The 26517-nt window shown below is 46.2% G+C and overlaps 1 protein-coding gene across 1 annotated transcript; it reads left to right on the forward strand.

The window, feature by feature from the left end:
• Positions 1–133: 133 nt before the first annotated feature.
• Positions 134–26098, forward strand: LOC117890569. The gene is made up of 8 exons (XM_034795501.1): positions 134–248; positions 13722–14691; positions 16184–16423; positions 17273–17547; positions 20389–20512; positions 20613–21275; positions 23370–23853; positions 25192–26098. The coding sequence occupies exons 2-8, from the start codon at positions 14352–14354 to the stop codon at positions 25883–25885; spliced, it is 2820 nt and encodes a 939-aa protein (XP_034651392.1). The 5' UTR covers positions 134–248; positions 13722–14351; the 3' UTR covers positions 25886–26098.
• The last annotated feature ends 419 nt before the right edge of the window (positions 26099–26517 follow it).

Genomic DNA, 26517 nt, shown 5'->3' on the forward strand with positions numbered 1-26517 from the left:
TTGAGTTCCGCAAAACGATAAAGTACTCAGGCGAACTACCTCTCACCGCGAATGTCAAAAGCTCACTGAGGCAGGCTCTCAGGCCCAGCGGCGTTTGCACTCCGACTCACACTCGTAGACGGAGCCGAAAACAAAAAAAGAAGCAAAACAAACCCACGAAAAACAACAACAAAAACCAAATCAAAAACGAGAAAAAGGTGTTTTTGGTTATTTGGGGGAGCCGGCGCTTGGACTTGACATAACCCAAGGTAGGTTAAAAATGAAAATACAATCATTACGAGTATGGGTAGTGCCTGCGCGTCGCACTTATGTAGGGGGCCATGCCTGTAGACGTGCCTGGGCACAAAGAAGGGAATGACATAACAGATTGCTTATAGATGTTTCAAGCTTTTGTTTAGCCCGTTTGAGAATTGTAATAAATTGCTTTGGCCGGCCTTTGCTTTGTTTTAAGTTTCGTAAATTATGCGCATCGCTGTTCGATGCCAAAAACAATTTACGCTGCTTGCACTCCGTTCCTTGCCCTCAGTCTCTGTCTCTGTCTCAATCACTTATCGCTTCTCTGCGTCTGCACTTGCGCACGTGCTTTGAAATTAGTGCTCTCATCTGTTTTGCTCTCATTCTGCATTGCAATTCTCAACGTGCTGACGCATGCTCTCACCCTTGCTCTCGCTTTCTGTCTTGCATTTTCGCCGCAGCTTAGATTCGCTCTCATCGTAGGTGTTCTCTTCTCTCATCAATTCGCTCTCGTTTTGTCTTGCATATTCGCCTGAGCCGGTGCATGCTCTCCAGCTTTTATATCATTTCGTTTTCGTTCTTGGCACCGATGCTTGGTGTGCTCTCTTTTGGTGTAATCTACTCAAATATGTAGCTTATCATTTAGTAAATGTCCGCGCTTCTGGCTGTTGGTGGGTTAGATGGGGTGATCAAAGAGCGGATTCTTATAAAACCAAAATAGGTTTTTCTGACTGTTTATCAGGGCGTTTCTACGAAGAGAAGGTAATAAATGATAAAATGAATTGCTTAGTGAGTGACACGCAATAAATAAACTTAAATTATAAGCTTACAATGGGTTTTTCTGCCAATTCGGAGAAGGAATATTTATTATTCATTTATTACTATGACATTGCGAGTGGAGCATCTAGTTAATTGCAATTTCAGGTGAAAAGTGCTGCAAAGTTGGTAACCCCACGCCCATTTTTGGCTGTGAAAGTAAAAGCTTTGTGGCTGTGTGTTCGCATATGTGTGGCAGAGCAAACATTTTAATTGGATGCACATTTTCGACACTTGGCTGCAGCCGTTTGCGGTTCGCTTGGCTACTGCGGCTCAGCGTCAGATACATAAATATGTCGTCACAGGGGGGAGAAAGCAGCAGAGGACCATAATGTACTCAGAGTGGCAGAAAAATTTGGTTTTGCCAGCCTTAACACACAGAATTGACCGCACCAAAGCCCCAAAAAATCCCCCGTGTGATGCAAACAATTCAATTAAAAAGACCAATCCCAAAGGTGCTTCACAATTTAATAGCAAATCGGATTCCTGCATAAATGAATTACTGTGAGAACATTTCGTTGTTGCCTTTCAATTATCTACAGTGATAGCAGAGGATACACACACACATACATACATATGTATTTGTCACATTTAAAATGTAATTAATTTTTAATGGCACGCACACGGAGGGATGACGTTGATGTGTTTAATCCGTCTGTTTATGGATGTTTCTTCTCTCGCCTATCTGCTTTCGCCTGTGTTTCTGCGGCTTATTTATTCGCCCACCGGTAATTGTTCGGCTGAAAGGTTTAGCGGCAATGTTGCAATATGAAATGAAATGTGCTGTAAAATCAATTTGAAAATACTGTGTGTGTGTTTCCTCGTTTAATTGGTTTTATGAATGAATTGCTGTGATATTTGATTTGCGTTCACGGGAACTTGTGAAAGAGAAATTATTTCAAATGAACTTATCAAATGTATAAATTTCCTGTTTTGTTCCAAGGTATTCGAAATCTTTCACTCCCAAATTGTAGTTACACACTGGAGTTAATTTGGATTGTCTGACCCGAGCTTAATTCCATGCCAAATAACAGCAATTACACCAAAGATCCCCAATTTAGTAATTTTCTGTACTAATTTACTATTTTAATGAGCCACTGGCAGCAGCCGAGAGCAGAACAGACATGGAGAGAGAGCAACGGACTGTAAATTTATGGCCTAAGAGCAGAGCAGTTTCGGATTCGAGTTGACAAAAAGTAAAGCCCACTTACAAATTTTCCCAGTCATTTATCAAACGGCAGCGGGGCATAAATCTTGTCTAAGCAAATCGCAATGACAGCCCACAAATGTTCTGGCCCAGAGGTAAGCGGAACTAGGAAGCCAGGAGGAAGGGTCTTGGCTAAGAGTCAAATCCAGGCCGTAACCAAAATGCTTCGCGACACGCAATTGTCTCTGGCGCTGTAGACGGAGACGGGCAGGAAGGCACTCTCTGCCGGGCATTAAATTTTATGGCATTTGGCTGTTGGACATTAAAAACAAGAGACAACAAATGTCGCACAAGCCGAGAGGACAAAGGACAATGAGCCAGGTTAATGTTGCTCTGCTGTTGTGGGTCAGTGTTTGCGGCATATGCCACGTGGCAGGTTGGCAGCTTGGCAGTACGACATCCTGAAATCCTGGCATATTCGCACGTTGTCAACTCTAGGCAACCAGTGGCTGGCATTTGATTTATGCGGTTCAGAAAGATGAAAAATTGACAAATTTAATCGCAGCTCTATCTGAGAAGAGATATCACTGCATTAGAATTCCTATTCAGAGGGCAATTCCGAGAGTAAAGTGTATCGGACTTGATTTGATTTGATTCTTATCCCCTGGCTTGCACCTGTACCGCGTTTACTTGATTAAAATTGCTGCAACTAACCGAGCGAGCATCCATTCAGGCTTAATTAAAACCACTCGCAGACTTGTGTAACTTTTGCCACTTTCCGAATTGGATTAGTTTGCAGATGGGCGAGATACGGCAACTTGTTTTGCATTTAGCCAATTTAACAGATTACTCTGCATCACTTTTCCATTTTCCTTGGAATAAAATTAAACTTATTTGCCCTCTTTTTGCCGGGAGTGAAATTCAATTTCAAATTCAGTTTCAATGTTGTGTAAAGCCTGATCTGAAATTGCCACAAATTGTGGGAATAGAAAATATACATTTTAATTGTGTGTATCTTTTTATGGTGGCATTCCAATTGTGTGAAAATGCACGCTGCACTTGACATGCCACAAGTGTCTTGGTCTTTTTATTGTTGCACACTTTCGGGCGGGGCCATTTAAATATAAACAACATTAATCATGTGCCACAAGCGCGAGCCAAAATTTAATTGAGCTGTTGCGGCCAGTGCTTCTGCATCTGATTCTCTTTCTCTTTCTCCTTTCTCCTTTTATTCATGGCATATCACGCATATGTCACATTGTCCACATATCAGCGTTGCAGTATATTAAGTCATTCGTGTGTCGTGCAGTTCTGGCTGGGCGAGGAGGCGGATCGGAGCAAGTGGACTCTCTGAGAGCTTGTTAAAGTCACATTTCTGGCAAATTCTATTATATTGTAAAGCATTTTTCCCCATACTTGACGCCAAGTGCCAGGCGGCAGCTGCCAACTGACTGCTACACTGCATGCCATAAAAATGACTACAGCACACGCAACTCGACTTTGGGTGCGACTATGGGTACGGGGAATCAAGTCCAGACCCCCCTTTCCGGGTCCAAGTAGAGCGCATTTCGTGCGTATGGAAAAAAAGGCAACAAAATCTGCAATTCATGCAATTTTCATGGAAAATTTGCTTCGCCAAAAGAGACTGAGAGACAGAGAGGGAGGGAAGAGCAAACACAACAACTGGCACATGGGTTCGCTCCTCTCCATGCATATGCATGTGTTGGTGTTGTATCTGTGCTTTGAATGTCAAAATATTTGTGTGTTTGGCATTTTAAGCGTTACATTTTTGGCTGTCAACGTTCCCTCATACAACACTCCACTGTGTGCACGAGTACATTGTCTGTTGCTCCTTGTCTCGAATACCGGCATCCGGCTTCCGGCTACAGGGATATTTTTGGGGTTTTCCCTTTTGTTCTGCTTTTCTGTAGAATCCAGTGCCGGAATCCAAATTAATTTCCCTAGCACGTGGGCCCCAGTGATTATGGCAGTGTGTCTGTGTCTGTGTCTGTGTGTTTGCATTTGTCTTAAGTGGTAAAGTCCTTGACTTGATGCTTTAGAGATTACGGCTTGCTTACGTGCCGTTCTGACTGCTCCGTTTTAGTTGAAATATGAAGAGATGAGATGCCGCAACCCAGTGCCACACTGCATTTGCCATTTAAGAAATATTCTTAGTAAATTATAGCAATTACTCTTCGGCTGCTCTGACAACTTCCAAGAGATGAGAAGTGATGTGATCTTTTAGAGGCGCCTCTTGCCAGACACCTGATATTAACCCAAATATTCCTGCTTCATTTTAATTGCAACTTATGCTATGCCTTTCCCCCATCTTTTATGTTCCCATAAAATTGTATATTTAAGGAACATTAAGGAAATAACATTTGCATTTGTTAAGTGGAAGTTGGAATAGACGGCTGGTTATGGGTTATATTATGTTTCTCCTTGCTTGAAAAACAATCTTCCACGTTCTGTTAGAGAAAAGTCCCCAAGCAGTTGGCAAGCTCCTCCTCAAATCTCTTCCATGGATAAATCAATTGGGCGATGGCTTTTGCATATTTTGTATCGATTGTCGTGAGGTGCACTGACGCTCGTCGTCTGTGTCCTTGTCCAGTGTCATAGGGATAGTTTGCTTACTGGCTTCGACGACTTTCTCCACGCCCTCCTCAGGGACCTCCATTTTCACGGTCTGCCCCGTCGGGGTTATCACTATTATATGCATGTCTGTTGGTCTCTTGGGTGCCGTGTGCCACGCTGAATGTGATGCAGACTGAAAGCGTAATTTGGTCGTAAAAGGCCAAAACAAAATTTTTGAAATATCGAATTTTGTCTAAAATGCTAAATGATTTCTAGAATAGAAATCACATTTGCACAGACCTAAAAAACTGAGAGCCTACTTGGCTTCTTGTCTGTGGGCGGCAAATTTACTTCCGTTTTGCTTTTACCCGGAATCCATGGGAAGCAGCTTTAAGCTGGTTCTCTGTCTCTCAGTTGCTCTCTCACTCTGCCATTCATTAGCTTAAATGTTCGCCCAGAAGTAGGAAAAGAAAACAAGGAAGATAAATGAAGACGAAATCAGCCACCAGGCAGACAGACGACTTCGCCTCCCTTGCCGCCGTCGCCCCCTTTTTTATCCTTCCGCTTAGCGGCAGATTTGTGGCTCGAGCGGAGTCAAAAAATATGCCGCAGGCCACGCCCCTGCGCCGCCCACACGTGATGTTTGTTTGGGGGGCCTGGCTGGAACTGTTTGCCTTTGTGGAAGCTGCATTTGGAAAGTGGAACATAATTAATTCAAATTAATTACAATTTGTGTGGAAATAGTGCTTGTGGCAGGGCCCAGACCCCAGTTTCGGTCCCCAGTCCCGCATCTCGAGTCCCATCCCCCACCCAAGATGGGTCGATGCCGTCGACGATGCTCGGCCTAAATTACGAGAGAGATTGTGTTGGCCGTCTGCCGTCTGTCCTCTCAAATTCCTATTTTAACGAAATGCTAATTCTGCTTGAATTATGTGAGCTGCCAGAGCTGATGCTCAGATCGAGCCATCTAGCCATCCATTGTGTTTGCCTGACCCAATTAGTCGAAATTTGCAACAACGTCATAAACTCAAGTGGCAAATGACAGCGGGGGCGTGACACGATGGTTTGCCATTTATAAATCAATTATGCAGCGATTGCACGCTCATTAGTGTCAAACTCAATTAACGCTTTGACAGTTTTGCAGGGCCAAAATGGGAGTCCGTCGATGTCACTGTCCGGACAGTGTTCAACACGGGAATTGGGGTCTGCGAATGTGGGTGCATGCCGACCAGCGGTCAGGTCAACTTTAGAGAACATTGATTGGCCATTTTGAGATGATGAGAGAATGTACGTAGAGAATGGGTTTCATTTGATTATCGATTGTTAATAAATTATGGAAAATTAAACTCGCAATCGAAGCCAACTAACACATACATAGGTTATGTACATATGTATATGTATAACTAAATATAAGCTTATTAGGAAATTTAAAGCACAAATATCAGATTGGCTTTATTCGGACAACTAAGAGCTTATATAGCTATCAGCTTTGGCTAGTTCTTTGGTAAATATTTTAAGAAATTTGAATCTTTAACGACCTTCAGAAGTCGCTGCCACCCCAGCCAAAGCAAATCCTTAACTATGCTCTTTGGGTCGTGGCTGGGGCTGGACCTTACGGCTCTGGGGCACGGCATTCAATGTGAACCTCGGACAATGGGCGAGTATATCCATTCAGCTATCTCAGCTCACTTGCTGCCCCTGCCTCTGACTCTGCCTTTGCTTGACTCTCTCTCTGTGCGAGTATCTGTGGGTTTTATCGTTCCAACCGGTGGTTTATATCATAATTGCAATCTTGCATAAATGCGTACGCCCGAGTTTTTGAAGCACAATTACGCAGCACACCAAATGAGTGAGAGAGTCTCTACGTACATAAATGTGTGTGAGTGTGTATGTGTGTCTGTGTGTATTGGGCATGTTTGTTTGTCCTTCGAATTGCCATTTTAGTATGCGTCTTTTTTACAGCACCAACCGTAAAAGCAATCCCAGGCAGCCATCTCCATCGCCATTCCGGCCATCATTATCATCATCGTTGCCGTTGTCATCATCGTTGTCGTTGTCGTTGTCGTTGTCGCTGCCGTTGCTGGTAGAGGAACATGTGTTCTACGTCTCCTACCCAACAGCCTCGCCATGTCCATGACACACTTGCTCGGGATGCTGTGTGCTAGTGTGCCAACAAGTCCATCTGTGTGTGTGTGTGCTTTGCGTTGCATATCTGAGTGTTTGCATCTGTGACCAGGGCAGGGGCAGCCACCACCACGCAACTACCCCCTCTGCAAACATGTGTCGGTCATGCATCCTCCCCTCCACCCTCCACTGCAGCCGCTTTCAGTGCATTGAAAGCCCATTCCGACTGGACACCCACCCAATAGTCGCTGTAGCTCGGTTTGCATTTTATTCCATTTCGCTTACATGCCCCGCGGGTGTGGGGTGGGGGTTGTGTCAATTTCCTCGATTTCTTTTCTTGAGCCACGTTTGCTCCATTAGCACCCAGTCAATAGGCGACAGAGTGCCCACTCGTGCATCAAATTAATACGCAATAGAAATCGGGAATGCCATCAATAACACTTGTCAGCCACCCCGAGGACGGAGACTGAGTGGCCACAAGAAGCCGCCTTGTCCGCAGTGTCGGCGGCAACGTGACCAGACCAAGTTAATTTGCCGTTCCAGCCACAAAACAATTAGTAAGCAAAACAAGCCAATTACAATGCCAACAGGAGTGTGGAGGACAACACTTGCCAACAGGAAATCGATTACCCGCTGAAGTTTGAGGTTTGATCAAGTTCGATGAACTTGTCCGTGCAGGGAGAAAGGGGGATTAATCAGCATTAATTATTCCTCTTTAAGCAGTCGCAGGCAACATTTTATGCACTCTTTAAATGCAATTAACTAAAATATTGCTGGGAAGGAGCACAGGAGAGAGTAGTTCAGCAGTAGTTCCATGTAGTTCCGTCTGGAAACTCCGTTTATGTTGACATGTTGTTGTGGTCGGCCTTTGACGGCACAGACCATAACCACTTGCCGCGTTGGTTTGTTCTCTCTGACCACGCTGTCATTTTAAGGGTAGAATAGCCGCAGCTACGATGTACATACATATGTATGTAGGATACATATATTTCTCTTTATATCCATGCAAATCGCAATGACACTCGGTATATCATGGGATTAGCTGCGAAATGGGAATGTTTTTAATGATAGCGAGACCCTGAGACAAAGTGCGCATAAAGTGCATTCAAAATGACATTATCAGAGTCACTACCACACACACACGTGGCTTTAGCTATATACACATGTATGTGGCTGGGCCAGGACCTCAAGCTGAGTACGTGCCCCGGGAGCTTTTATGTAAATTTTACCCAGCAACCTTTGCATGCATTTTATGCATGCCCTTGCCTCTTTTTATCCTCTACCCTTTCCCCGTTTTTTTTCGTTTCCATTTTTGGTTTTTATCCCCCGTTCAATTGGATAACAATTCGATTTTATTTGATTTAATTTCGTTGCTTCTTTTCCTTCTTTCGTGGGATGCAAACTTTTTGCTTCTGCTTGGGAAAGTCAATTAGGCCAACTGTTCAAATATTTGTTTACACACTCACACGTGGCGTTGGTCGAAACAGCAGGGTGGCTGAAGAGTCGAGTTGGCCATTTGAGTTCACAGACAGCGGGAAAATGGCATTGGCAACGTTTTGCTTAATTAACATTAAATTGTCGTGTACCAGAGTACAACCCAACAGAACCGCATCTCCCCTGCCATGACCAAGGGCTCCTGCAGCACTCCGAAAAGTGTTAAGACAAAGGCAAATTGCCACTAAATTGGCACTTAAGAAATTTTGTGCTGAGCTGGCCTCTAGGCCAGGACGTGGTTCCTCTCCGCCGGACTCCTCTCCGCCCGAATCCTGCTGTCTCTCCTCCTTCGACGACTGCTGTCAATTAAAACCCAACTGATGTTTAACAATTTAATTATGAAAGTTAACGAGTTTAAGTTGAACTACAGCCACAAGGCAACAGCCAAGGGCAGAATCTCCTTAACTATTCGAGTGGAAAAACCAAACGGATATTTAAAACACACTCAGGGCAAGTTTGAGTAACTTTTCGTATATTGATATACCTCTCAACAGAACAATATTTGTGGCCCTTGAGGGGAATACTTGTGGCTCCGCCTCGGTCAACTGTTTGTCTGCCTGGTATTCAATTTCCTTTGCTGATAAATATTTAAAATAACAAACAAACCATTTTAAAAGAAATAAAGAGTTGTGAATATACAATTCTGGGTTATTATTTAAACTTTAATTTGTTGTTAGTTAAAATTTAAAGGTTGTTCTTTTGTTGAAAGCTACTTAACCTTTTAGGGGTAGTACGAGTAGTGCACACATTATACATACATTAACGCATATGTATATAAACATTGAACATTATATTACAATTACCGCAAGCGAAATTTACAAGTTTTCTCAGAATTCATTCTTGGGCTCTTTATGGCTTTATGGCCGGCATCTTTGCAACACAGACCATCGTTTTGTTGTTGCTTGCCATTAAGTTTGGGCCACAAAGGAAGCCTTCATTAGCAGCCAAACGAGTTTTAAATTTGCGTCTAATTATTGTGCATTTGTTGGCCAGTTTTGCATTTTCCTGCTTGACTTGGCCTGGCTTTTCCTTCCCTTCCAGATCCTGTTCCCCTGCAACTACACCACCACTGTTGCTGCTGCGTATTTATGGGGCAAGCGCTGCAGTTGTGCTATTTTTAATGAGTTTTTGTTGTTTTCCCAGGCAGTTTGGCAAACTTTTCACGTTCCTCTCTTGGACCTGCTGCTGCTGCTGCTGCCGCTGCTGCTGTTGAAGCTCCACTGACTGACTCGATGACAGACTGAGGGAAAACGCTTGACTGGCTGACTTGCACTTGAGGCACTCGAAAAACTAATCAGCGTTGGCCAACTTTTCCTTTTCCCATCCTTTCCAAGATGCTGGGCAGTTTTTCGCCCTGCCCCTTTAAGTTGTACTCTCGGTGCCTTGGCCAAAGGAGTTTACAACATAATTAAGAATGTTGCAAGAAACTTGAGTGCGTTTAATGAGGAACCGACCAAGAAATCGGCCCCCAGTCCGTGCCTCGTCTGGAGCATAGTTTGTTTTGTGGAAACTTGTTCGAGGTGCCGGGGAGGTGAAGCTGAAGAATTTTCGGGCTCGTTACTTATCTTGCTCATTTCCTTTCAGTGCACTTTTGTGTTGGGCATTAACATGGTCATTATATCCTGCCTTCCTGGTGGCTGCATCTAATGTCCGTTGCTCTTGGTCTGCATCTGCCAGCCACTTTCTTTGTGGCTATACTTGCTCCTTGCTGGCTCTTTGTTCTATCTGCTTTATGAATTATGTGCGCCACTCTCTCAAGTGGTTTCCTTCCTTCCTTCCTTCCTTCATACTGCCCTCAATTGCATAATCATGTGCATTGCTCCGTCCCCATCTCCGTTGCTCTATGCGGATATCCCACTGCATCCATATCTGCATCTGTTTATCTGTGTTTATCCTTCTGTTTCGCACCTCTGGCGAAGGCACTGTAACAATCTCATTCGTAATCGTGTGGCTAATGTGCTAAAACTTCTCTGCCGTACGCTCCACTGACTTTATGGCCACTAAGCAGTGTAAACTCATGTTCATATGTACATATACCCACACAAAACCCACCATAATAGTGCCGCATTTAATTTTCATTATTGCCACTTGACTGCGCAACTCTTGTCTGTTTGTTGGTTGTTGTAGGTGCTTTGTATTATGTTGCTTGCAAATATTTGTTGACCTATTAGCGAGTGTTTTACCAATTTATTTTATATTTTAGTTTTAGTTTTGCCAGACAATTGTTTTTGGGATATTCCATGGAATATTGTCACTTTTAATTAAACATTTATTGAGCATTCTTTCAGCTGAAATTGATTTGCTTTTGTGTATAAATTAAACCAGGCAGCAGTTTTATGTATCAACAGATTGTCATGAGATTAACGCTTTGGGACCTGAAGCGAACTTCTATCCATTTGGTTCGTTTGAGCTTTCAGCAGCTTTAAACCAATTAAAAGGATCTCGATTGTGGGGGAAATGACCCGACTTCAATTACCAAAAACCAACCAGCAAATCGTATTTGGCCCAAGGGTCAGTTGGACAAAAATCTGCTCTTTGCCATCCATCCGCTCATTTACCATTTTGTCCTGTTTTCCTACTATTTTTTTTTGTGGGATTTCTGCGCTGGGTGCTAAATGTCAGCAATGCAATTAAATCGGGAATGACCAACGATGAAAGCCGAGCTGACAGCGAGCTGGCCAAGACAGAGATGGCAGTGGGAGCCGGCGAAGCTATAAAATTATGAAGCGAAATTGGATTTAAGAACAGCTCTCCAAGCTCTCCCGTTCCCAGTAGGCAGTGGGAGAAAGGGACAGAACAGGAAATGCTAGTGCCATTAGCGCCATTTTGCTTGGATGTCCCTGTTGTCCTGTTCCTCACTTCCGCGTCAGACAGACAGCAACTCCACCCCTCGCTCCGCGATTTCCTCTGCGGCGGCGACTGGTTTGGGGCTGAGGCTTTGGCGGGGGCTGGTGCTAGCGCTGAGGCTGGAGCTGCATTTGATGACTTGAAAATTGTAATTAAACTGCGTTTGTTGTCATTGCATTTAAAAATAATCATCATAAATATTGCATAATAGGGAAGAGCCGGACAAAGGCGGAGAGGAAATGAATGGAATGGCAAGGAAGGGAAGGGAATGGAATGGAAAGCTGCCTGCAGCAGCCAGCCAGCAAGTTGTTATATTTAACTATTAAAAACTTTAGCTGGGCTCTTCATAAAAAGACGTGCGAAAAACGGATAAGCAAAATGAATAAAAGAAACTCTGGGAAACTACGGTAGGAGCGAGGGGGAGAGGGTGCACTCAGATGTGTTGATGAAGCAAGGGTCCTGGCCCTGTAAGGGTTTTTGTCAGTTGGAGTTCGGCTGGGACTGGGTCGCAGGCTGGAGAAACGCTTTAATTATAGTGAAATGCAAACATTTCAATTAAGCAGCGACTGTAAGCTGATTTCAATCTGGCTAAAAGGATAACTTCCGGACCGACATTTTGCCCTTCTCTGTGCCTCGCTTTTCCACTTCAGTGTGTGGTGTGGCCTGGGTGCTGGTGCGTGTCTCCATCGCAGTTCAAATGTCGGCCAGCGCACAATCAAGAGGGCATTGGCATTTCTAGGAAGCGGGTAAAATCAGCGATTGACATTAATTTTGCATTAGTCTGCCTGCCTCTGAGCCCTCTTCGACCCATACGCCCGTCCATCCACCGAATTAAATTATGCGCGCCACCCATAAAAAGAAAGGGAACTCAAGTGGCCATTGTTTCAGTGACCAAACAGTATCCGGCTCCAGCCCACCCTCCCCTGGCCCACATTCAGTTCTCCCTGCCAGCTCCAGTTCCAGTGCCAGCTCCAATCCCTGCCCCAGTGCCAGTCCAAGGGCCCAGACACTGCCTTGGCTTATTTTATTTTCCAATTAAGTAAATTGCGTGAGTCGGACGAAGACGGCTCTCCTTTTGTGGCATTCATCACAGGAGGGTGGCTAGAAAAAACGAATGCTTTTCCTTTCCCTACACTGTGGAAAATTGTATAAATATTTTGGGTATTCGTTATTCTGCACCCTCGTGCAGTAGAACAACCTTTTGCTCGGTGTACTCATGTGTTCTTGGCGCTGAACATCAATGTTTGTTGCGTGTGGGCGTCCTCCTGCTACCAAAACCCGTCTCCTCAGAGAGCCTCAATACCTAATCGCCCAGTCTGTGGCTGGGCTTTAATTGATTCAATGTCTAAATATCCTGAGCGCCTTCTGCAGCAACCCACACGAATCGGCTTCATTACGATTATGGACTTTGATGTGTGAAAGTTGGATGTGGATGGAAATGAAGATGAAGTCGGAAACTTCAATTTGCCAGTCTGTCTGTCTTGCCAGACGCTCATCCAATTTGTATAATACAATGCCTCTGTGGACTTGGGATTTCTGATTCTTATCATTTGTATGGGCTTAGTCGATGGGCTGTGATAATGAGATCATTGTACCAAAGTCGGGTTAAATGAACCGCGAACAATATGTGTGCTGGGAAGACTTCGCCGCCGACACTGAAGTGCGAATCGATATTCAAATGGCGTAGAAGCCAAGCAAATTAGTTTAAGGGAAAGTAAAAAGGAGAACATGAACTTGTAATAGAATTATTGGAAGTGAAGTAAGAGTACTCAAGTCAAAAGAGTGACTTACTCGAGGTTGCCATAATCAGCATGAGTAATAACCATGACGAAAACGCACAGCATGCGCTTAAGGATACTGAACCATTGGTTGATCTTAATGGTATTAACATTTTTATAGTTAAATGGCATTCACGATATCCGACAGTCGATGCCTGTTTCGGTCGACTTCCGCTTTGTTTGTTTCAATAAAATCTTTTTTTGTACGTTTAAATAAATTAACATGCAGTCACGTATTTAATTTACATTAATTATACATACTGATAAAAAGTTATAATTTAATTAAGAGACTTTATTGGCTTACTTTTGATTTTGTTTGCCTTGCCTGAATCAGTACGAAAAACTGTTGGCATTTTGTAATGAGTTTATATGCACAATCAACTTTATGCTCGCACAATTCATTTTGCACCCGACTGATTGTCACACACACAAGCACACACACACACATATGCATTGTGCCATAGAGCGACAGATGTCCAACAATGGCTGGTGGCTTAAAGAGTTGCTAATTAGATTAAGTGAAGTGTCAAATTTAGTACGTGGTAGCTTTTCCTTCTGGCCGGGCCAGTTGTGTGCGCTTAACCTACTCCCAAGTGCACTTCAACAGAAGCAGCCAGGCGGCAACTGCAACAGGGGCAACTGAACATGATGAATACTCGTATACTGCCACTAGCACTACTACAGCATACAAATGTTTTCAATTACAGGCGGCGGGCGGCAGGCGGTAGGCTGTAGGCGGCAGGCGTGGCAGGCAATACAACAGAACGGAGGGGAATAAACTGGGCCAACAACTTTAAAAGTACAAGCGGCCGAAGAAGAGGCGGAGGAAGAGCCATCATGAGAAGTGCATAGACCAGGAACAATAGTAAATGCCACGTCAGAAGCAGTAGCAGCAGCAGAAGCAGAAGCAGAAGCAGCAACAACCACAGCAAGAGCAACGGCAACAACAACAGCAACAGCAACAGCAAGAACGTGCAACAACGACCGTAAAAACGAGTCAACAACAGCTTAAAACATAATCCTCTATCTGAAGGCAACAAGCGGATAGAGAGACGGCGAGACAGCAAGAAAGGGAGAAGAAAAGCGAAGCACAGGGGAGGACAAGACTGAGACGGAAGGTGGAGACGTTACCCGGAGACCAGAGACGGGAGACCGCTCCCCAGTAATGGGAGAGAGTACAAAGCGACATTGGAAGTGACGAGAAATCGTTGGTGCAATTAGTGCTGCCAAAGCGCGTATGAATCAAAAGCCTGGCCCGCAGCGGAAACGGAAATGCTGGCGACAGACGGCCCACTTAGCGGAGACGGAGGTGGCCACTAACGGAACATCGCGCGATCATGTCCGACGTTGAGAAGGCGACCAAGATTAAGGGCAAGCAGCGCCTGCCAGAGGATGACGGAGATGCTGCTGACGAGGCAGGGTCAGGGCCATGCTCGGCTGTGGGGGTTAAGACCACGGCCACACTGATGGCCAAGAAGAAGAGCTGCCCGCAACGCTGTCTCGGACACCTGCTGAAGCTGGTGCTCTCGACGCCTGGCCTTATGCTGCTGGTAACGCTCTACTCGGTGCTGGGCGCCCTGATCTTCCCACTGCTGGAGGCGCCGCAGGATCTGAACAAATCGGCGGCCATAGCCAAGAGCCGCGAGGACTGTCTCCGTGAACTCTGGATCATAACGGGTGAGTGAGCAATTATTTAATGCCCTACCTCTGAATACTGTGTACCGCATTGTGCCGCATTGTTTATAAATGGCTGGCGGGCCTGGCTCCCTTGATTTCCTGAAAATGGGTAAAAGTAACTTTAGCATTAAGCCGGACACCGTTTGCCCATTAGTGCCGAGCAAATAGAGCCAATGCAAATATTTTAATTAGAATAAACCACACAACCCACCCCACGCTCCACTCCGCTGAATCGAATCGAATTGCATTTTCCATTGCCCCAAATTGAATAAAGCCCAAATATTTGCATAGACAAATGTTTGGTCAGGCGCGGAATTTCAATAATTTTTCCACCCATTTGCGTTTTGCCGTCGTGCGGCTTTTTGTTGCATTGATTTACCCGAAATTAATTACTTTGTCGCACCTGCGACTAGCACGCCGCCAATTCACGCGATGCCATGGTGGCCTTGAGAAGCCCACCCCGCGAGTGCTGGAGCTTTGTTTTTGTTTAATTAAAATTCTGCATCATAAATAAACCAATTAACCTTAGCTCTTTCGCATCTGTCTTCGTGGAGAGCCCCACCTGGCGTATGATTAATATGGCAAGCACTTCGCCACGCGCTTAATGATGTGCAGCATTCATCCAGCCATCCCACGTAGATACCCATTACATACTTCATTTATCTTCCGCACGCGCATGAGTTGCGATTTTTCAGGATTAAAGTGAATTGGTTTAGGCAAAAGGGGAATCAAATTTGCGCTGCTTCCCAGCATATTTGTTGAATGTCGTCTGAATGTCTGCCGTGTCTTGGGAATGCATTGCATCAATAATAAGGAGAGTAATGCTATCACAAATTCTTCGATACGAGCACTAATTAAATTCTCGTAGTCCATTCTTCCTTGTAGGTGGCAGAACTCGGAAAATGCATTTAATTAAACACTACCAAAAGGCTATGCTTTGCAGATATGTTTTCAAAGAAAAGGTAAAAGCATTTCCAAAGGCGAAAAGCACTTTGTCCTGTTCACAACAGAAAAAACCTTTGCTCTGAATGTTTTCCTCACGGAGTGTTACAGTTCGATGGGAATGGGCGTGGGATTGGGTGGAAAAAGTGTGCCCTAGCGGCATGCCTGAAAAAAGCCCCCTCAAGGCCACGGGGGCGGGGCAGCACACTAGACTCGAACTGTTATCGTTGTTGTTAACAAGCGACCTCTGCAATTTGCCAGACCCGAACACGACATCAAATGCTAGCAAATGCCTCAAGACATTTGGCCCAAATCAATGGGGGAGCAAGCGTGGGTGGGGGTGGGAAAAGGTGAGCCAAGGATAAGCGATTTGCCAGCACTTGTCAGCCGTGTCGATGGTTAGGGGGAGATGGAAGGCTGCCAGAGGTTATCACTGCACTTGGCATGAAATTGCATAATTACCACAAGGGTTCGGGCTGCCCTCGACATCCTTTCGATGACACTTAACCTTTTCTACTCTTCCCTTCACCATCCTCGGGCCGACTTGCAGAGAAACTAAACGTTCTGTACGAACGCAACTGGACGATGCTGGTGCACGAGCAGCTGCGTCGCTTCGAGGGATCCATTGTGGCTGCCACACGCCAAGGAGCCGCAGGAGTGGGTGGTGCAGCCAGCTTCCAGCCAGCCAGCGCCAGTGCCCTGGGCCACTTTGGCTACGATTTAGGCGATCCACAGAGCTGGACCTTCAGCGAAGCCCTACTCTACTCCGTCACTGTGATAACGACAATTGGTAAGTTCCGCTTTAGCCTTCAACAGGCCAGGGCCTCTTGTGTGCCCACTCAAGGCGTCGACTAAGCCGTTTAGATTTATGTTTGATGTTCATCTAGAGGGGCGCCCAAGCAGGAGATGGAGCAGGAGCAGGAGCTGAAGCAGCTTATTATGATTTGGGGCAACCAGTGGGGAGGACTGCAAATATTTACACTGCGGGGCACTGCGGGCAAATAGACAACATGCCGACGCCTTCGAGTGCAAACTACAGCAGCAGCAGGCAAATTGTGTATACGCCCCGCAGGCCTATTCCAAATATTTGCATATGCCGAACAATGTGAATGGGCGCGAAGGGCATGCCATGGGTTTGTTGTTACAAATTAACTGTATCTGGTTGCCATTAACCTCCGTCCGTTGTCTGGGACGGACGAGGGTGTTTCCTCAGCGGAGATCCGGAGGCGTAAATCAACTGAAAGAGAAATTATTAAGCAAGGATTAAATATGAGAATTGCTACGCCAAAAGTTAAAGTGCATACAAATTTATGCAACAAGCGAACATTGATCAACATTTTCCAACGAGTTGTAGGGATTTATCTGCAGTTTTAAAGTGAAACGTGGGGAAAATACTTAAATAAACTTCATCCTTATCGTTTAGTTGAATCATAACTATATATTTAATACTCCAGGAATTGCAAAAGAATCACCAAATCTAGCTAAATCTCCCCGTAAATCATGAGGAATGCCACTGTTGGGGGGATTTCCCATTAAAGTTACATCAATTTATATATAAAGGAGCTCGCTTGTGTTCTCCCACTCTTATAAGTAAAATAAATATTTTATCTCCTTCTTTCTTGCTTTCTGTGTGCCCCAGGTCATGGCAGTCTTACCCCCCGCACTGCCGCTGGAAAGCTGGCCACCATTTTCTACGCCCTCATCGGTGTGCCCCTGATGCTGATGTGCCTGTCCAGTCTGGGCGCGTTGCTCGCCGAGGCATTGCAGTGCACGTACATGCGACTGTGCTGCCAGCTGCAAATGCATCGGAAGCGAAGGAAGCCAGCTCAGGGGGGCACCGCGTCGACAGCTACGACAGCGAAACCAACAGCGACGACGACAGCGACAAAACGTCGCCAGGCAGCTGGCAATGGGGTAAGTCAAACATGGCGTATGATTGATATTATTTAACTGCATGCAACAGCTGCAGTTTATAAGAGCAGTGGCAAAGTTGACTGCAACTTCATCATGCTGACATTTTTATGGATTTTAATTCGATGGACGGAAAGAGCAGCAACTGTTGCTGGTCAATTCACCCAGACGATGGCTCCTGCTATTTGTCGGCTTCTCCATTTCAGAGCAAACTTTTGACATTGTTCTGTGTGTCCAGAGGGGCAGGGGCAAAAGTTTTGTTAGCTGCTATTTTCTCGCTTTTTTCCAACTTTTCTCACTACTTACCAAGTGTTTTTCGGTGCTCTGGTTGTTCTATAGTTCCACTAACAAATACTTATCCAGCAATAAAGTAACAAAAGCGTGGGTTGGCTCTGGTATTGCTCTCCGCTCGGCTCTGCTCTGCTATGCTATGCTGTGTGATACATGTATGTATGGTAATGGCAGGGTCCTAAGCTGGCCTAATCCTGCCAGGAAGTGATTGGGATCTTTGAACATCCAAAGAAATTGTGGTCTTAAGAAACAAAGAGGGAGAAATGCCCTAAATGCTAATCAAACCTTTGTTATCCTTTTGACCACCACCAGTTCCGGAGCTTTTCCTATCGATCCTTGCTCCCTCCTTCCCTGATTTTGCCGTGATTTAGCTCTCAGCACCAGTATCCTTGGAAAATCAAAATGCATTTCGGGGTTTCCTATTACGACTTGTAATTACGACAGCACAGCAGAAACCTTTTAAGTGGATCTCGGTCCTCTGATTCGGTTTCGGGTGTAAGCTCGATTTCTATTAACGGAAAACTGAAAGTTTGTAATTGATTTGGGCAAAAACAACAGAACTTTTTATGGTTGTTTTTTCTTCTATGGTATTTGTTATACTTTCTGCAGAGTGCGGATTGTTCTGGTGTTCCATTCCGCTCTGGTCGTGGCTGAGCTTTGATTTTCTCCCCTGTTTTGTTGCGTTTTATTTGCTGTGCCAACAGTACTCCTTATCGCAGTATACAAAAATGTATATATTTATATGTAGGTGTATGTGTATATACATATTGAAATATTTTTTAGGGTGCCCCGAGCCCTTTTGTTGTGTTTGCGTGTTCTGTGCATTCGTGCATAAGTTTTGTAAGTGATTTGCTGGCCTCCCGTAATGACATTTATGCCAGAGCGCCCCCAGCCAGAGCTAGAAGTTCCAGTTTTTCCATGTACGTAGGAGACCTCCCTAGATTCGAACTATCAGTGGACCTCTCCCACTCTCCCCTGAAATGCTTTAAGAATGCACAATATTTTGCATTCCATTCACAGGTTTTTCAATTATTCGTCGCGGTATGCTCTGGTTGGTTTTGCTACGTCAAATTTCTGTTTAATTGCCACTTTATGGTCATGTGGCAACGAACAGCGAATGGCAGAGCTGCTGAAAAAAGGTCGTCACAACTCGGTTAAATAAATAAATAATTGAGTTTGCGGTCGCCAGAGCAAATTTGATCGCGATGCCAGTCGACTGATTGTCAGATGACAGCGCGGCAAACAAAAAGTTCATTTCATAACTTAACATTTTGAAAGCAAACTCGACTCGGTCGATTTTAATGAACTGCAAACTTCAGCCCCATATTTCCAAGCACATGGCGAGGGCTGTTGTGGGGTTCGCCCCGGAGAAACTTCACTGGTCTTTCGCCCATTCGACACTTTAAGAGTTGGCCAGGCTAAAACTTTGGCGCCCTGTTGCAATTTGAGTTGGGTCAAATGCCAGTGCCTGCCGCATAAATTTCCACAAGTTTGCTCCTTCCATGGCAGGGCTCGTGCTAAGTAAATTGAAATGAGTGCGAGCCACTTTAATGCCACGAGGGTAAAAGTTTTTCCGCCGTATAACAACTACACGGCAGCCGCTAAAAGCTACTTAAATTTTACTTATATATACAGCGTATAAATATATGTATGTATAATAGAGTTATTTAATGTCTCAATTGTGGTCCAAAATTGGGTAGAGTCTCAGTCAGCATCGCTTGAAAGTGCCACGCGATGAACCGAATAGTTTTCCAGACTCTTTTGCATTTGCAATGAAAGCCACTGTCAACTGCCACTTCTCTTTTCTTTCGTTTTGTTGAACAAGATTTGTGCATTTGCTGGGTTCGCTAGGATATGCCTGCCACGTTTTCTTCTCAGATGCATTTAGCGAGTCATTAGCGCGTAATCCGAACTGGAAAAGTCACAAATGTGGTGGAGTGTGGCGTGTTTTTTGGGGTCTTGTCCGCTTTTGAGGCTGTTCGGACACGGACACGATGCGTATGTACGAGAATAAGACTCCGATAAGACTTTAGCCTTGCGGTTTGTTCCGGGGATTCGCATTCGCTCCCAAGGGATGAATTATTATCGTCATCGTGTTGACTGCTGCCACTCTCCATTCTGCCATTTTGGCATTTGGCTTTCGTCTTTTGCAATTATCATGCGCATGCTGTAACGTCCACAACCACAAGCCAAAGGACATGAAGCGTTTCGTTTGTGTGTCCATCAGATTGCTCTGGCAAATCATGATGATGCCACAGAACCGCAACGCACATGATGGCAGGCATCAGCCGCAAACAGCTTTGTGGGCGGACCACGAGTATGACATCAGTCGCCTGGGAACGAACTTGGCATCAGGGACAAGGGCAAGGCATGCAAATTACGTGTTTTATTGACATTCCATCAAACCCGAAAACAGACTTGAAAGACAGCCGCAACGAACACTTTCAGAATCAAGGGAAAAAGATCCTTTGCCTGATGATTATCCCACTCTGCCTTATTTTACTCCGATGAATACGGACAATTAATAAGGAGAAATGTCCCATCCAATTACAGGCCAATTGCAGGAGCTGCAAATACGATGCGGCCAACACGGAGACGAGTCTGAACGAGTGCTACGAATACGGACAAGGACAGAAGGCGGCAGCAAGGGGCAACCTGCCACCGGGTAAGGGAGAAGGTAAGTGAAGGATTCAACATATGTCAGCTTAACAATTGGCCAGTCGTTAATCATCTTTTAACACGTTTGCTTCTGCTTACACTTCTTTTCCGGTCACCAGATGCCTGTCAATTGTTGCACAGCTTGAATCAGCAGCAGCAGCAGATGGCACAGCAGCAGCAGCAACATTTTTACCCGCCACAGCAACAACAGCAACAACAGCAGCAGCAGCCGGATGTCATGCTAATGACAACAACAACAACGGGCAGCGCAATGTTGAAATATGCACCGCAACAGCAGCAACAACAGCAACATCAGCAACAACAACAGCAGCAGCAATTATCGACAGCGACTCTACCGCGGCAACATCACCAACATCCACATGCCCATGCCCATGGCCATCCCCAACAGCAACTTCAACAGAATTTTGTCGCGGTGCCCAGCAGCATGCTACGGTCAATGCCTCTGGCTATGCCGCCCAATTGTTATGGGCCTGCCACTGCCACGATTTACTTTCCATTTGCACCGTCTGCAGCGGGCAGTCCCCAGCACTCCCACCATCTGGCCGCGACGACAGATGCAGCCAATGGCCCCGGATCTGGGCCTGGGCCTGGGCTGGTCAAGTACCACACGATTCATTTGCAGCCTGCCTCCTCGAAGCACCGACTGCTGGCTTCGGCTCTGGACCAGCCTCCCATTGTGGGCCAAGGCGCCGAGTCCACGGCCACCCTGGAATCCATAACATTGCCACCGCCGCCAGCTTACCAAACAGCCAGTATTCATGGTGAGTATTGTTCCATGGCTACGGCTCTGCGGTTTACCTTAAAATGCTTCGATGCGCCTGCATGGTAGGCATAGACTGGATAACAGCTAATGAACGATAATGATAGTCGTCGAGCGGGTAAATTTGCATAAATCGAACAATGAAAACTGAATTTAATTGGATCAACAATTTGTGCCAGCTTTGTGCACATGCAAAGGCCGCAAAATGTTTTCCCTGACAGCTTTAGTCCTAACCTGGGAGCAGAAACAAACCCAAACTGTAATCAATCAATCATACGCCCAGTTGTCGTCGGCAATGCCCTGCACTTTTGCCCCACCTTCAGTATGTGCTCCCTCCCTGAGCTCATTTACGTGTTCAATTATATAACAATTTGTTGGCAGCATCATCATCAGGCAACAGCCGCAGCAGCAGCAGCAGCAGACGCAGCAGCGTGTTAAAATGACAGAGTTAAGCAGACATACTTTACCCACTGTGGCATTAAAAGTTTCCAACTTAAGCCGCTTGACACGCCGAGGAGAGGAAGGCAAAGGAAAGGCAAGGAACGAGGCGACATAACAAGGACAAGGACAACATGCACTTGAGGCAACTTTCGACATGTGCGACAGTTTTATTGACGATAATGATGACTTGGCACTTGGCATAAAGACGATGACGACAACGACAACGACAACAACGCCGACGACGACGACAACAACGACAATAAAGTGAATGTGGGGTATCCACAGGCTGCTCGTGCTGCTGCTTGTGCAACGCATGCAAAACTCATTAAAGTTAACAGCTCTTGTTGTTGGTCCTCTTCGTGTGCCACTCGCTGCGGCACGTGACGCTTTTGAGCAGGCGCTCCTCCTACTCCTCCTCCTCCACCTTCCGAGAATTCCGTTTAATTCCGCAACAAATTGCAGCGTGAGATTTGGCCATTTGTCAGCGGAGTGTTCCATTGATTCCATTATGCATGTTAATTGTCCTCAACTGGCATTCGGACACAGATCAAAAGGGATAGCCACTGTCCCCAGTGTCCTTGCCCCCGACACCTACACCTAACAAGGCACCAGCAGCAACAGCAGCAACAGCAACAGCTACAAAACCAACACCAACAGCGACCCTCTGTGGCAGACCACACCATTAAAGTACTACCAAAGTTGCTGCTGCCATGCCACATGACCAAAGTCACTTTCAGGCGCCATTTCATGCACTCTAATGAATCTTTGTGAGCACACCCTTCCATCCTTCCATGGTGTGTGTGTTTTGTGTGTTTTGTGTGTTTGTGTGTGCGTGTGTGGGTCAGGGTGCTGCGATTGCCATCCAAGTTAAAGTAAATATTTTGAAATTGGCCATGTCCGGACCCGAGACCGCATCGCGTTTTGCCAGCGTCCTGCTGACAGCTCCACAGTGAAAGATGTCCCAAGAGTGGCTTCCGTTTGTTCGGTCCTTGGCGCCAAATGGGAGCCAGCCACTGTGGTTGCCATTTTTCCTAAAATATCAACGCTGCCGGGGCTAAAAACTTCTCTGAATTAGTTCTTCCCTTCCTTTCCCTTCAGACCATCGTCTATTCTGCAGATTTTAGTTGCACAATTTTTCGTACCTCCGAAGATTGCTCCACTGTAAGCACCGCCAGATGTTATTATAGCCTCTGACATCCTTCCTGCCACTGCCACTGCCAGCCGCTAATGAAAGTCAACGCCAAACTTTCCCTGCGCGGCGTGGGATGGGGTGGAAAAGTGGAAGTGGCATCCAAAAACCGTTGGCCACATTGTTGCATTGTTCGGCGAACTTTGTAAATGCAAAGCAAATAATTTTGGTTGTTCATCCACCCACCCGCTGTGTGCCCCCGCTAACTGCAGCTAAACTTGCACCATCCCAGCTGCCACTCCCTATGCCACTTTCAACGGGCTAAACTGGCGGCTGACTGGGGCTAACCGTGTGTGGCAGGCAGTTGCCGGAAGTTGCATTTGCCAATTTGTGATCCAACTTTTTGGCCAACATTCCATGGAGTTCTTTCTGTAGTTTGGTTAATGGCTAATTATATTGTTCCCTCTGTGACCTGGAATCAAATTGAAATGTGTTTTTATTATGCTTTACCTTTAATCCCTGCAGCTGTGCGACGCGGAAAGTTCGTGACCAAACCGTTGCCACACGAGATCAATGCGCTGATGGACTCTGGAACGGTAGCGGGCGCGGGAACGGGAGACTGTGATTTATCCAGCAGGCATGATTTATTGCCATATGCATTAACAACAGCAGCAACAAGCACCGCAGCTTCAGCATCGCCAGCAGCCTCCTCTCCTGCATTGTTGACCTACACGGCTGCAGCAACAGGAGCGACGGCGGCGGCGGCGGCGACGAGCCCACAACTGTCTGGCGGCATTAAAGCTGCCACAGGAGGAGGCGGGGCCGCAACAATGTCCGATAACAGTTTTATAGCCGCAGGTGTCTGTGGCATGGCTGCAACAGCAGCAGGAACAACACCACCAACATCCTCGAGTGCTGCGGCCACATTGTCGACCCTGCTATGCTCCAACGCCACTGGCAGCGTGGACATCATGGAGGACGAGGACGAGCAGGAGCGAGAGCGCTTGAGGTACGTATCATGTGGCAGACCGCCAGTGCACTGGTCTAATGGCCACATAAATGAGTTGGTCAGAGGTTAAGTGCCGTGCCACCGGTCGCCAGCAGTTAGTAGGCAAAGGCCTCCTAAATCGGTTTTTGGTATACAAATTGAAGCACTCTTCAAAGGCTAAAGTAAAGCTCTGCTGCAGCCACCAATTGGAAGTGAAATTTGGTTGGAAACTGTTAATTTAATTGCGTAAACAAACTTTCTACATGCCAGCCACGCTTTAAATCAACACTTCAGAACCAGAGCCAGAAGCAGAAGCAGCGGCACGGCACAGTGCATCCCATCCCTGCTCCGCTTTCCTTTCAGATTATGCACTGGCTGGTTGTGAGGAGGGAGGTGCCATTTTCTGCCAGAGTGCCGAGGGCCTCGCCATGCCTCGCCTCGGATGATGATGATGCTTTCCGTCGCCCTTTTGAGCGTGCATTTTGAGGGTTTTATTTAATAAAACAGCGGTGGGAGCGTCAGCTGGTAATTAATTTTGACAGTGAACCTGTGCCCCCGCGACGCTGCAGATGCGCGGCTACTCCAGTTTCAGCCTTGTCTGTAATTAATTGTATGCCGAGCAGCGCACCCACTCGCACTGAAACCGAATCGGGTCAATTAATCTCATCCGAATCGCCTTCCCCATACCCAGACCCCATATTTGTGAAGTAATTCCTGTTGAATCCAAATGGAATTTGCTGACAAATTCAAACTGTATAAATGTACATATTTACAGGGCGAAAAGGCCCCGAGGCTGTCCTGTCTGTGCCTGCCTTCTGGCAGCAGTTGAAGTGCATCTGGAGCAAGTGTTTGCCAGAGCAGTGGCTGCCAGACCAATAAATGTTTGGCCAAATTGATTCGACAAAGTCAACTCCAGAGATCGAGTGCAGTTGGTCGAGTGTTGCTCCCTCGAGACTGTTGCTTTAAAAGATTATTGGATTGACAGTCGGACTGGCATCAAATTCAGTTTGGATTGCTCCTTCCTATTGAATGTGGGCTAAGCTGGAGCTGGAGCAGGAGCAAGTTGCTGCCAAAATAAATTTTGATATTTTTCCAAAGGGAAAGCTACTTCTGTGGCACTCATGGCCATACGTATATGTACGCCTGGTGAGTGTGTGTGTTGTGCCCGAGATTGCACGTATAGAGCACGTTTTATGCCTTATTGATTGGCCCTGTCCTGGCAGGCGGCTCTCCTTTTACGGCTTGAGGCTGCCTGGGGGTTGTTTTTTATACCTAATTGATTTATTTTATGGTCAGCTGCAGCGTAAAAATAATATATATTTTCTGGCATTTTGTGCTTTTTCCTTTGCTCGCCAACAGCAACTGCCCGCATGGCACGCCCTCGCGGGTGCCGCTGATAGCCAGCCCCCTGAGTGTGCCCCAGGACTCGGGTGAAAGGACTGGAGGCTGCGGACAGAGTGGCTCGCGGGGCCTGTTGAATGCCACGGCCGCCTCCTTCCACCGCCACACGATGCAGCCACTGAGCCGCAAGAAGATGCTGCTCACACGGCGCTGCCAGCGGCATGCCACGGCCGCGCTCTACGACGGGGCAGCCACCGCAACGGAAACCTCCGACGACGAGGAGTACATGCAGCAGGGCAGCGAGCAGTTCGTGCTGCGGAAGCTGCGATGCCACAGCGAGTCCGAGGACGGTGGGCAGGACGAGGAGACGGAGGACGAGTGCGAGGAGCGGCAACACCGAGTGCCCATTAGTCTGGTGCTCCTCATCCTCATGTGCTACATCAGTGCGGGCACTGTGATCTTCGCCCTTTGGGAGGACTGGTCCCTGGTGGACGGCGCCTACTTCTGCTTCGTGACGCTCTCGACGATCGGCTACGGTGATTTCGTGCCCGCCCGCAGCTTCAACGGACCGGCGCTGCAGCTGTACGCCTGCTGTGCCTACCTGTTGCTGGGCCTCGTCCTGGTGGCCATGTCCTTCAGCATACTCGAAACGCAGCTCATGTGGAAGTGCAGGAGGATAGCGGTGCGACTGAAGCTGGCCCGCACCGATTGAAACTTAATCTGTCTCCGTTCAGAAACCTCCAATCACTAATCTAAAGCAATTCCCATTCCTCCTCATGCTTGAACCATTCTAGGATAAGTTTACTGTATAATCCATACAGACATCAACTAGCCCCGTCTCTGTGTAAATTCGTCTGCCTAGAAATGTAATGCGTACTCGTATGTTGTCTGAGATTCAAATGAATTTGTGTAAATAAATAAATGGAATTTTGCAAAATTTGGAAACGTCTTCACTGTCGTCGCAGGTCATTCGATAGCTTCTTGTGGACGCTGCTTGCATGCTAACTAGATGACGATACCAGAGACAAAGAAGAAACAAAGTTTCCTCCCCAGAATATCCATCACAAATACTTGTACACACTCGTAATGAGTAAGGTAACCTAATCACATTAACATATCGTACTTTATTGCCGCATATTTGACCTCTCCGTTGCCATAAAAACCAAGGGGCAAATGACATTTATATTTATCTTAATTTTGCCCGAGAAACTCGAAATGAAAGAAGAAGGAATAATAATACTCATAATACCTGCGCTTATACCCCCGTAAATGTCAGCAAATAGCACCAAGTTTCCGGCACACACACTCTGAGCAGGGTGGAAAAACATTTGCTCACACCATACA

Source organism: Drosophila subobscura, chromosome E, assembly GCF_008121235.1.
Source record: "Drosophila subobscura isolate 14011-0131.10 chromosome E, UCBerk_Dsub_1.0, whole genome shotgun sequence".
NCBI classification, from domain to species: domain Eukaryota; kingdom Metazoa; phylum Arthropoda; class Insecta; order Diptera; family Drosophilidae; genus Drosophila; species Drosophila subobscura.